The sequence below is a fragment of the Rhynchophorus ferrugineus genome, unplaced genomic scaffold (assembly GCF_030347505.1).
Source record: "Rhynchophorus ferrugineus isolate W39M unplaced genomic scaffold, kcgeb_rfMv2 rfM3, whole genome shotgun sequence".
Lineage (NCBI taxonomy): Eukaryota > Metazoa > Arthropoda > Insecta > Coleoptera > Curculionidae > Rhynchophorus > Rhynchophorus ferrugineus.
Genome location: NW_027472582.1, coordinates 35860850 through 35873927, shown reverse-complemented (window position 1 = coordinate 35873927; position 13078 = coordinate 35860850). Strand labels below are relative to the sequence as shown.

Genomic DNA, 13078 nt, shown 5'->3' with positions numbered 1-13078 from the left:
AAGAGCATGTATTTTCATCAGAGATATTTATTGCTGAAAATATGAAGTGATCTAAGCAACTGTTAAATAGGTATCTTTCTCCATAAAATGACCCACTTAGTAGTGTTGAATTATTGGGTGTATACAAGAGCTAATTTGTATAACAGACATTCGTCGTTCACTCATTACACTTGTTTGATCTGAAAAAATAGACTACGAAAGCTCATCATATAGTTTAGAAATGTATAATTCTGTTACTTCTGTTACTTGCGTAAGACTTATTGGATAAAGGCCTAGCTGTGACTTTCAAAATATTTTCGTAGAGCCGTACCATACGTTAAAATGTGGTTGAGCATATTTAAGAAGAGGAAAAATGGCTACCACACGACTTAACTAAAAATATGATTTCCAACCATTTCAATATTGCGGTTTCCTTGCTTGCTGGGCAAAAAAGTGCTTTCTTTGGTGTATTATGATTGGCAATAAAAACCTATAAACAAAGCAAGTCCAAACTAACCACTTTCGTTTCATCAAGAAGACGGGACCGCTTTTGTAAAAAGAAATGGAAAATATTTTGATTAATATATATCACCAAATTTTCTAAACAAATGCTTTATTATAGTTAAATAAATGACTAAAATGCACTTGATAAATTGAGAAAACAGTGCTATGGGAAATTATTGTATAATATTTTAAAGAAAGTCACTGATTCATGAAATCCTGAGGTATATTTGGAGAAATTATATTATAGTAATTTGCTAATTCAAGGGCAAAAAGAAAGACAATTTCTCATAGGATAATTTTGCACTACCATCAGTATCAGTAATACTGTATGTACTTATAATATATTTAACATATTTTTCACTTTTTGAGGAATTGCTACTTACGAAAATGAGGTCAATAATAAAAGAAAATAATCTAATCTTGAATTATCACTTTGTGTTTAGTCTTTCGAAGAAAAACAAATATGCTGTGCAAGTGTGTGTTTTTCAAGACATATAACAAGCTTTCAACTAAGCAGGCTTGATATATAGATTAAGTAAAATTCTAAAATTCAAATTGTATTTAACATTTGTAATAAACTCTTTATAATTAAACAAGGGACTGAATATTCTGTATTGAAGCACTGTCCTAGTGTAGCGTTCTGGAAATATGGGGAACATATGGTGGGAATTGTAATAGCTACATTCGCGGGTATTATAGTACTATCAGCAGTAGATAAAAAAAGAAGCATTTATAAAAGATCTTCAGGAAGGAAATATATTATTAAAAAGCTAAGCAGTCTTGAACTTAAATGATACTACCATACTAAATGAAAATAGAGCCAAATATTTTAGTATAACATTTGATGTCAACATTAACGTTAAAAAAAACTTAGTACATATAACTTCAAAATATTAATGCATGATAATATCATGATTTACAGTCAATCTCAAGAACCAAATATTGCACCCAAAGCAGCAATATAAGAAATATTTAAATAGCTCAAAATAGGGGTTACATGACGAAGCGGATGAACCTGAGATCGCGTAGGTTAAAGAAATACTCAAAAGGTTAACAAAGAAACACGAAGCCATACCGAGAAGTTCTGAATCTACTCGAACAATGTTCGAATATCATCCGCAGGTTGGACCAAATCCGGATAAACTATATTGTGTGATATGTGTTAGGAATAAATTAATGGATGATTCGGGAGTTCAAATACAAAATTAAATTTAAAAAATTCCAATGCAGGATTTGTTTCTTGTTGTAAGGTGGCACAATTAGATGAACAATATATTTATGATATTTATAATAAAGCATTTTTAATAACAAGTCTATACATTATTTCCAAAACATAATAAATTAAACCAAATAAATAACATAAAGAATATAAGTAGACACAATTTCCTATGTTTGTGTAATTTCTGTTTTAAATTACAGTCGCCGTTTGACTTTTGACAGAGTGAAGACATGTTTGGAGAGACGGTTCGGAAACGAAACAGAAATGTAACATCTGTGTCACAAACGCGGCGTTAAAAAAAAGTCTAACAATAATATTTAAAAGACTGGTGAAAAAGTGAAAGTGCGATCGGAAAAAAAGGTCAGTACAGTAGAAAATAGATGCAAAATGCCATAAAACGTTAGGGGCCAAAAACTCACCATCTGCAGCCTAATAGATTGTTTTAGAACCAGAGACATCAAAGTTATGGCAAGAGGGCTTCCATCAACAGTTAAAGTGAAAAAAATATCGCAGAACTAAACGAAAATGGGCTTAAGTGCGACAAATATTAAAAAAAAAGAAAAGACCAAAAATAATAAAGGAGAAATTTTAGTCCACAAGAAGCCATTACATCTATTTATGTTAGCCTTTGAACATGCTACGGACACAAAAGCTATTTTTGATATTAAAATAATTTTAGGGGTCGAAATAAAAATCGAAGCTCTAAAAAAACTTAATACCGCAATGCAAAAGATGCAAATTGCATGGACACACAAAGAAATTCTGCCGAAGAGGACCTAGATGTTAAAATTTTCAGGTAAACATATCACCACAGAGTGTAGACAACCCAATGAAGCTAAGCCCAAAATGTGTAAACTGCAATGAAGCGCACCCGGAAAGTTATAAAGGATGATTAGTTGCTAAAACACTACAAGAGAGGAGAAATAAAGTAACTCAAGTTAAACATCAAGAAACAATGAGTGAAAATAAGCAACCGAAAAAAATATAAAAACGTTAATGGTGAAATGACTTATGCCCTAGGTATCAATCAAAATAACCAAGGAGACACCAAGGAAGATGAAGCAACCATCAACGAATTGCTACTTAAACTAATTGGAAAGCTGGACAGACAAGAAAAAATGATCGAATATTTTTCCGAAAGGATTGAAAAACTAGAAATGAAAACACACATTAGGCCTGTGGCCTCAAAATCCCGAAATGGCAAATAAAGATATCCGAATAGCAATTTGGAATGCTAATGGAATCCAGCAACATCACGCTACCCTAATATCAGAAACCTATTTAACAAAAGAATCCTTTATAAAATTTAGAGGATATATATTTTATCATACCATACATCCAGCTAACACCGCAAGAGGAGGAGGTGCAATAATAATAAAAAAGAACATTTCCCATCGTCAAGAACCCGGGCTCAGTACAGCAGAAAATCAGGTAACAGCAACTATTAAATCAAGCAGATACAAGGTTACTATAGCCGCAATTTATTGTCCTCTAAGATACAATTAAAAAAAGAAAAATTATTTGAATGTTTTAAGCAACCTGGGAGAAAAATTTATAATTGGTGGTGATTTTAATGTAAAAAATGCAAGATGGGGATCCAGAATGACAATAACTAAAGGCAATGAACTGCATAAAGTAGCTGCTGAACTAAGATGTAGTTACATGTCAACTGGAAAACCAACTTATTGGCCGACTGATCAAGAGAAAACTCAGGATCTGTTAGCTTTCTTCATAGTAAGAAGCATAACATCCAACTATATAAAAATCGAAGAAAATTTTGAGCTAAGTTCAGATCATACGCCAGTGATTCTGACGTTGAGCGAAAATATAATAAGAAAAGAAGGAAACCCAACGTTAACAAACAAGCGAACAGACCGGGAAGAATTTGACGAAGAATTGAACAAACGAATTCAACTAAATGTACCCCTCAAGATACTGAACAATTAAATTTTGAAGCAGCAAAAACAAACTTTTTTACAACTAGATGAATTAATTATCCAAAAGAAGTGAAGGAAATGGTAGCTGAAAAACGTAGATTACGAAAAAAATGGTAAAAAGAACACCTGAAAATAAAAAAAATAAATTAATAAATAAATAAATTAAAAAAATAGTTTAAACAATATAACCCAAAGACTGAAAAGAGAAATACTGGAAATTAAAAACAAAACTATAAATGACTATCTGAGAAATTTAACAGATGATAAAGAAACTGATTACTCACTCTGTAAAGCCACAAAATATTTAAAGCGCTCATGTCTACACAGTTCATCTATAAGAGGCTTATGGTGGAATTGGGCACGTGACAATCACCAAAAAGCAGAAGCATTTGCTCAATATCTAGAAAAAACTTTCAAACCAAACCAAACTAATATTGAACATAATTTGCCGGACATTGAAGCTGAAAATTCGATGATTAAATTAGTTATGCCGAAAGAGTTAACCAAAGTTATTAAAACTGACATTAACCCCAAGAAATCACCAGGCTACGATTTAATAACAGGAGAATAACTGCAAAAACTACACCAACTTAATCAATACAGTATTTAGATGAAAACATGTCCCAGACATTTGGAAGATGGCGGAAATTATAATGATCCCAAAATCTGGGAAGTCAGCAAATGAAATAAAAACCTATAGACTTATATCACTGCTACCAGTAATATCTAAGGTTTTTGAAAAACTTCTGTTGAAAAGAATAAAACCGATCATAGAGAGAAAAAACCTAATACCAATACACCAGTTTGGGTTTATTAACAAACACTCAACAATTGACCAGGTCCACAGAATAACAGATGTTATTGAAGAAGCCTACGAAAGTAAAATAGTATACTCAGCTATATTTTTAGATGTAGCACAAGCTTTCGATAAGGTTTGGCATGAAGGCCTTGTTCATAAATTACAGAAAATGCTACCAAAACAACACACTGAACCATTAAAATTATACATTACATCCAGAATGTTTAGAGTCAAACAAGAAGAAGCTTACTCTACAATAAAAGAATCTAAAGCAGGTGTACCACAAGGATGTGTACTGGGACCAATGCTTTATCTACTCTACACTTGTGATATACCACAAACGAAAAATATTACGATGGCTACATTTGCTGATGATACTGCGATTATAGCTGTCGGAGGCAATAGTGAAGAAGCCTCACGAAAATTACAACAGGCAAGTGACAATATAAATAATTGGACACAAGCTTGGAAAATAAGAATTAATGAAAGTAAATCTATACATGTGCACTTCACCTATAAACAGACCGTACAAGCACCCATAACATGAAATAATCATTCCATATAGCAACAACGCTAAATATCTCAGAATGAATCTCGATGCAAACTTCGACTTCGCTGGAAGAAACATATAAAGAAGAAAAGAAAAGAACTGGAATTGAAATATAGGAAAATGTACTGACTAATTGGAAAAAAATCACAATTATCAGTACATAATAAATTGCTATTAAATAAGCGAATATTGAAACCTATATGGACATACGGAGTTCAATTATGGGCATGTTCTGCAAAGAGTAACATAAATAAAATACAAATTTTTCAGAACAAAGTCCAGAGGGGTATTGTGGGTGCACCCAAATAATATAGGACTGATTATCTACATCGAGACCTTCAGATACCCACAGTCAGTCAAGAAATCAAGAGAATTGCAAGGGGGCATGAGGGAAGACTCCATTCTCACACGAGTATTGAAATATTACAACTATTGGATACCACTAGAACAGGACACAGACTCAAAAGAATCAAACCATTTGATCCGAATTTTTAAAAAAATTTGAAATTGAAAAATAATCTTAAATTGTATTAACAATTAATACCAGTAAGATTAAAATATATTCAATAACGAATTTACTGCAGTAACTAAGAGTCATTATTAAATTAATCCTGGTAGATAGGAAGTCCAGTTATCCATATTATCTTATCATTCCTGTGAGCGCAGACGTTTTGGCAAAGGCCCAACAGGCTTTTCGAAAACGATTTCTGTATTAATCGTCGAACGAATCACGTTCGCCAAATTAAATGGTTTGAGACTTAATATTAATGATGTCTGTTGTTTTTAAGTTCAGATAGGTTAGAGAAAGTTTATTTTATATAAAAATAATTTTATTTTATTAGATTCCCTTCCTTTTTTATTGTATTCCTAGAAAATATTTTTCTCTATGATTCTGGTAGTATTTTCGAAACAATTTTTTTTATTTAAATTTTTTTGTTTTTATTTCTATAATTGATTTCGAAATTCCCAAGATATGTCTTTTTTAGATATTAAATTTATGCCTATGAGCGTACATGTTCGTGTCATTAAATTGGTTAAAATTGCATTACAATTGGGTTTCAATATAGTACTTTGAACGAACTAGTTTAGCGTTATTATCTATTTTTTTCTTGTTAGTTTTAATATATCAGTAAAAAGAGCATTTTTTCTAAAGCAAATTTAATGACATAAATTTAAAACACTATACGTGCCGGTTTAGTTGGTGTTCTTTTGCTATTAATCTTGTAAAACTATAATTACATTTTTTTGAAATATCGATGTTACGTTAACGGTTTGGCTAAGTCTCATGAACAATTTCTTTCTAATACCACCTTACCACAACCCTTAGCATCACCTTCTTTGGTATTAATGTGGGTCTTGCAACTTCCTGTGAAGCATCCCTCGGATAATGTTCCACCACGATGTTTTTCGCACATTATTTTTGTACGTAGTTCGTTTCAAAAGAGGTTCGATTTTGTTTTCATTTGATTATTAATTTAATTCAAATATTCAGTCCATTAGATTTTTCACTCGTAATTTCTTTTAGTGTTCAGTCTTATGTAAATTGGTCAATTGCTCCATTGATAAAAAAATATATTATTAGGGTAAATAGATATTGTTCTGTGAATGGAGGTAAAACAAAATGAAACAGTGGTGTTTACATGTGACCGTTATTTATTGAAGTAATATAAAAATGTGGAAAATACAAAATAGATAAAATGGATGGCAATGGTGTTACCTGATGACTAGGCTTGGGCAGTCGATGGTGGCACGTCTAAACCAAACGATGGTCGGGTACTGAATGACTGGAAATACCTTTCAATAACATCCCGGATAAACGTCTCGGGGTTGCCAGCTATTCTTAATCTGGTTCTAAGTTGGCGCTGCTGGCACCCCGCCCGTGCTCCACATCTGGGATTATATTTCTGGGTATTTTGTAGACCGGTATTCCACTATGTAAAATTCGACATGCCTCAAGGTCGCTACATATTGATAGAAATTTTTCCTCTATAAGCATTTTCATTAAAATTTTAATGATTTTTTTAACATATAACCAACTAGAACAAAGCCGCTTTATAGCCCTTCAACTTCTAATTGGAGAAAGACCATTTTGTTTCTATACTCAGCTCAAATGCATCGATCGATAAAAATCTGCCATGATGGATTCGGTTGGAGACTTTTCATTTCGTCGGCGCGCTCTTTATCAAACTATAAAAATCCTTATTTCTAAAATATACCAGAAAATTGAAGTGAATAAAACCACACCCGTTTGTATAGTGTATGAGTGTAACTATGAACTGTAGCCTAAGTTAGTATAATTTGGGTTTATTTTGGGAGGTACACGCTGATGTCTCCGTCATGTTTGTGAATTGTTTTCCAAGTACAAATATAAAAAAGTAATATCTAATAAAAGGTGAAACAGTAAAAGGTTAACCATTAAAAACAAAAATGAACAACTCACTATAATCTAACACATAAAATTACATAATACATAAATCGTTTTCATAAGAAAATGTCTGTAATTCATTACGTTGTCGCGGGAAATCGTGATCTTGAACAAAATTCATTGGCTTTAAATTAGCATCAAGTGCATCTTAGATATTGTAAATACTGTTATGATTTATTTGCATAATTATTATCATCTATGCATAGGCTTGGATATTTCTTTGTTAATTACGTACTGTAAATACCGCAACGATTATTTTCGTTTTCTAGTAAAAAAATTTCGCTTTCATATCTCTCCTGTCTCGTAAGATGTTGGAGGGAAGACTGTATGTCCATGGAAGATGTAAAAACGTTAGATCAAAGTATTTTTATGGTTAACACGTGAAAATTGCTGCATAGTTCAGTCAATACACAATTTAACTTTTTTTACTTATCTCAGACATTAATTATAGTATAATTTGTTTTTTACGGAATATAACAGCGAAAAACTCAGCACAGAAATGAATCCCCAAGAATTGTTAACTCTGTGAACTAAATTACCTACCGAGAATAGTGTAAAGCTAGAAAATTAGTGTGAGAAAAACCGAAGAATAGAAGACGTCGTTTAGCTAATAGATCGAAAGCAATTTATACACTAAGATATTGTCAACCCAAAAATAAAAACCTACGGACAATAAAAAAGTGTATTAAAGGCGCACTGAGGATGTATCCAGGGGATTTGATTTAAGACTTGAAAGGCAATCTTGAAAAATTATTGAGATATGATTCAATATGATACACCAATATAGGGCTTTGAAAACAAAAAAAGAAATCCTTACTGATAACGGTACAATTACGTACATTAATTTTAGCGAAAATTATCAAAAATATGCTATGTTTCATTTCAGAGTCTTGAACCAAAAATTAAGTATGAACACAGTTATAACCATCACCAAAAATTTTTTAAAAGAGGTAAACCCCATGTTTCTACCCCTTAATCGATAGTATATAACATTCACCTCCAACGATTTGCCCCATTTTCAGCCAATACTTGACGGTTTGCCATTAATAATAATATTAATTTATATTTCTTAAGCGAATGCCGTGTTACTCAATACCATAATAAGGTTATGTTTAAAATATTAGTAACAAAGTTACAAAGCCATAGACTAGTTGCAAGCGGCACCATTTCGTTGTTGGAAGACCCAGATACTTCAGAAGAGGTGTCTGGTTCATAGTTTTGACCAATGATGTTGCGGACATCTCGAACAAAGAAGCAAAACTCGGATCAGCAGAAAATATAAAAATATTTTCAGGCACACTAAAGGTTCGTCAAGTAAAGGGAAGTTTGAGCTATGTTTGAAGGTTCTGCAAACTTTATAAATTTTAAATTGGGTGTTTGGATTATTCAAAGATTCAAAGCTTAACAGTATTATTGTTGTGTTACTAAAGGCTGTTTGAAAATTAAAAGTCTGGTAATTAATAACTATATACTGAATAAATAAAGTAAATTCATAAAAATAATACATTTCCGTCAAGATCAACGTTAAAATCCCTCCCCTGTTTATAAAGTATCCTACACTGTACATCTAGTGTCTTCCCCTTATTTCATATAAAACAAGGTAAAGAGAGTTTTTTCAAAAAAAAAAATATGTTCTGTCGCTGTTAAACGTGTACCTCTTAACTTGGAATGGCCCATGTAAGTTAAGTCATTTAATATTGATGATAAATCTAGTCTAGATCTGTTTCAGTTAGAATCAACTATCACTATGAAACATTTATACGAGCCAAAACGTTAAAAAAGATAGACCATACTAATTTTATTAATGAAGGAATATATTTTAAATATTTTGAGAATTATACTTTAAAATTTCAATTAATCCATTAAAAAAAGTCATTAAGACCGTTTTAAAACGTTACCTTCCTAATCCTTATATAATTGGTATTACAAATTAATTAATATAATAAAAGTCGCTTTACTGTATTCAATTAAATAGCACGTTTGTAGAATTCGGACTCGTTTTATATATATATACATATATATTTATATATATATACATACATATATATATATATATATATATATATATATATATATATATATAAAATAATGAAGCCCTTGCTCTTACTTTTCTCAGTCGTCTCCTTTCCCTTAGCGTGGCCGCTTTTCGTCGATCAATAGCGACCGTTTTCTTTTTGCACGCCTTACAAGCCCAGGCGAGACATTTTCTTGGGCCATTTAATGAGCAGCCTAAATAAAAAAAAGTTAAAATATATACAGATATTCAGGTCATCTTTTTCTCGGCTTTTTACTTGCCTGAATTTTGCGGTTCTAATATATGATTCAATTCTTTCTCGTCGTCACTGTCGATTGAGCTTTCAGCGCTGACGTATCCAGTATCGCCAATCAATCTGGAATAAAAACGTATATCCTATTAGAATTCCGATTGGTTCCAGATATTTCACGAAAAAACAATTAATATAAATATAAATAACTCTTAACATTTATAATTAAATATTTCTAGGTAGTATATTAGGTATTTGAACGTATTTTAATCAGAGATGAAACTGTTGAATAGCCTAACATAGCTATTTAGTTCGATGATTTTGACATATATCATTAAAATAACATTAAATAACTGTTTTTTGTTCAGTATTGTTGATTTAATCAATGTACACAAACGCTAATCATGAAATTAACAAAATTACATTTTCAACATTTATTAATTTTCATGTCCCATTTAAAAAATCTGCAGTCGAAGCTCATCAAGGACCTCTATAAATGTGGTGATGCTACTCCATCATAGCCCATTTATCCAAGATATATTAGGTGGACCAAAAAAATCGAAACGATTGACAATTGTGAGATTTATTGCATAAAAACCAAGACCAAACTCTCAATACATTGATGGTCTAACAGTTGATTAATCAGCATTCCGGGCATTTATATACGATGAGAAAGGTCTAAAAGGAGAGAAAAGGGCTACTACATGAATTGACTGAAAATATAGTCTTGTATTATTTCAATATCATGGTTTCATTGCTTGTCAGACGAAAAAGAATGATTTTCTGTTGTTGGTTGCAATTTCCGATAAAAAGTTGATATAGTGGATACAATCCTAAGTGTAGAAATTATGGGCTAGTCGATCAGACCTATTCATATGATACCGAAGCGTAATAAGCCGTCTTGCTGTGTATATGATGGAATCAATAAGGTGTATTGCATGACAAACTACTAAACCCGAATGAAATTGTTACTACGGATGTCTACCGACGTTAGTCGAACGTATTGTTGCAAAAAAGATCAACATTAGATAGTAACAGACGCAAACTCATCCTCTTGCACGACACGAGCTATAAAGGATATATCATTGATTCATTCAAGAATTTTGCTGTACCTATCGTACTTAATAGATATAGACCTTTTACCACATGCTCTGATATCACATATGGTTTCGAAATGCCGAAGAAGTGTGAGAATGAGTTGACAATTGGATCGTTGCCAAACCAACAGCGTTTTTCCCACATAATATCGCCACATTGTTAGAAAGGTGGGAAAAAGTTGTAGAAAATTATATAAATTACTTTGTCAATGTATATTGTACCAAATCTTCACAATGATTGCCATTTTTATGTGAAAAACAAATATATAATAACTGTTGGGCTTAACTAGTTCCAAATAAAATATTTATTATTAATTTTTAATATAATATTTATAATTTAGCGTTTAATATTTACTACTACTATAGTTATTACTTTAAAATTGTTATATTATCTTATAAAAGTAGTAATTTTTACCTTAGGTTTAAACATACTGCGAAAATAATGGATTTGACATATTATAATGTTCAATAAATTAGTATATAGTCAACTATTTATCAACATTTGAACTAAAAATTCAACGCCATTTAAGGATTTTTGTTTGTTTTCGATTTATACAGTCTTACAGTATTTATACAGAATAGAGTCTTTACAGGATGTTTACAAGTAGACTTACAAACAATACCCATATAATATAATAAAAATCCATTTGAAATTTGCATATTAGTAGCAGCAAATTAAATATCCAATTTACAATTTTGAGCTCTTGGGGCATCAGAAATTTACTCTTTTTTGAAAGAAAAATCTCATCTTTATTGTTTTTATTCTGAAAAAAAAAAGCGCGATAAAATTTGCTTAGCGTATTTAGCGTATTTAGAATATTAAATTAAAAAAAAATATTTACAAACATTCTTTTATTAATACTGCCAAACACAACAATTACTAATTTTTTATATTTTTGGGATATTAACAAAAATAAAATATTCTCGAAAGCTATTATCATTACCACTCATTTAAAAATCTAGCTCTATGGGTGGTATTTAAATTTTTTGGGAATTCGAATTAACCAGATTTTCCAGCTGAACTAATGGAATTGTTTTGTCAAATTCTTATTCTATATAATTCTGAGGATTGAGAAATTTCTAAAAAATTTAAAGTAGTTTTGCTATAATGTATTGGTATTCCTGAATTAGATCAATTTATCTCGTATAATGGCTTCTTTGTAAACTTTCAAACGCTATAGACGTTCATAATGAAATTGTAAATATGTTAAATGAATTTGTACCCTCAAACACAATAGTGATTGGTTCGTTGAAAAGTGGTTATGCAGCTCCCGAAGATTGACGTAACAAACTTTTAAAAATATATCTGAACGAAAATCGTTGTAAAACTAAAACATAGGTTCCTGGGAGATCATCGATCAACTAAGAGTTATTTGATTGAAGCTGTAATAATTTAACGAGCCACAGTACACACATGGGGTACGACATTCCCTAATTAAATATGATTTAATTTTTTTTTCGTCTGCACTACAGATAATATATAGTGTCTGGAAATTATTGAAAAAGGAGTGAGGTAGATTAGCTACAATCTGGTAAAAACATAACTAAATATTGCTATAGAAGATAAATTAATGTATTATTTTCAATATCCATTTTATTCGCCAGGTTTAGCTCCTTTTTATTTCTGGCCTTTCTCGCGCGTTCAATTCGTGGTGGACCTGTGTGCAATTTTTATTATATTAATTTAATTGAAATAATTTTATTGAAACTACACGCACTTACAACTTACCCCATGGAAAAGCGTAGGCAACGACGTCAAAGTCGGAAAAAAACTAAACATTTAATATCTAACAATGTAGTCAACTCCATGCTCTACACACATTTGCCACCGATTTGGAAGCTTTAATATTCCTTTTTCATAAAAATTATAGAGCCAGTTGTCAGCTAATTGTACACATACTATTCTAGTTTCTCATTTCTTTCAAATATTTTGCTTCCAAGTGATCATTTCAGGCGCAAAAAACAATGCCGGGTAGCAGGTGCAGATGGTGCCACCAAGACTTGAAAATTCTATACTCAATTTTCAAAATTACTATACTATACTATACTATTCTATACTCAAAATTCATACTTCAGCCGTAAATCCGTACTTTTCTCGAAGTAATTGATAACAGTATTCTTGCTGTAAACGTTTATCTTTGTTTTGGTTTGTAGTTTTATTATCTTTCTTAATAAATTTTTACTTTGGCTTGAATTTGAAAGAAATATGAGACTTCTGAGTATTCAAAATGTTACGAGAGAACGTGTGAATAATTTTTTTCTATTTTATCGTCAGAAAGCATGTGTGATAATATATAGGCTTTG

General features: G+C 31.2%; 1 protein-coding gene across 2 annotated transcripts in view; it reads right to left on the bottom strand.

Moving 5' to 3' along the window:
* Positions 1 to 13078, bottom strand: part of nau (myogenic-determination protein nautilus) — a 162793-nt gene that overhangs the window by 126624 nt on the left and 23091 nt on the right. For both annotated transcript variants that reach the window (XM_076399100.1, XM_076399101.1), the window contains exons 2-3: positions 9709 to 9803; positions 9521 to 9642 (exon numbers count right to left, since the gene is read on the bottom strand). In XM_076399100.1, coding sequence (XP_076255215.1) covers positions 9521 to 9642; positions 9709 to 9803 — 217 coding nt within the window. The remainder of the gene's footprint in view (positions 1 to 9520; positions 9643 to 9708; positions 9804 to 13078) is intronic.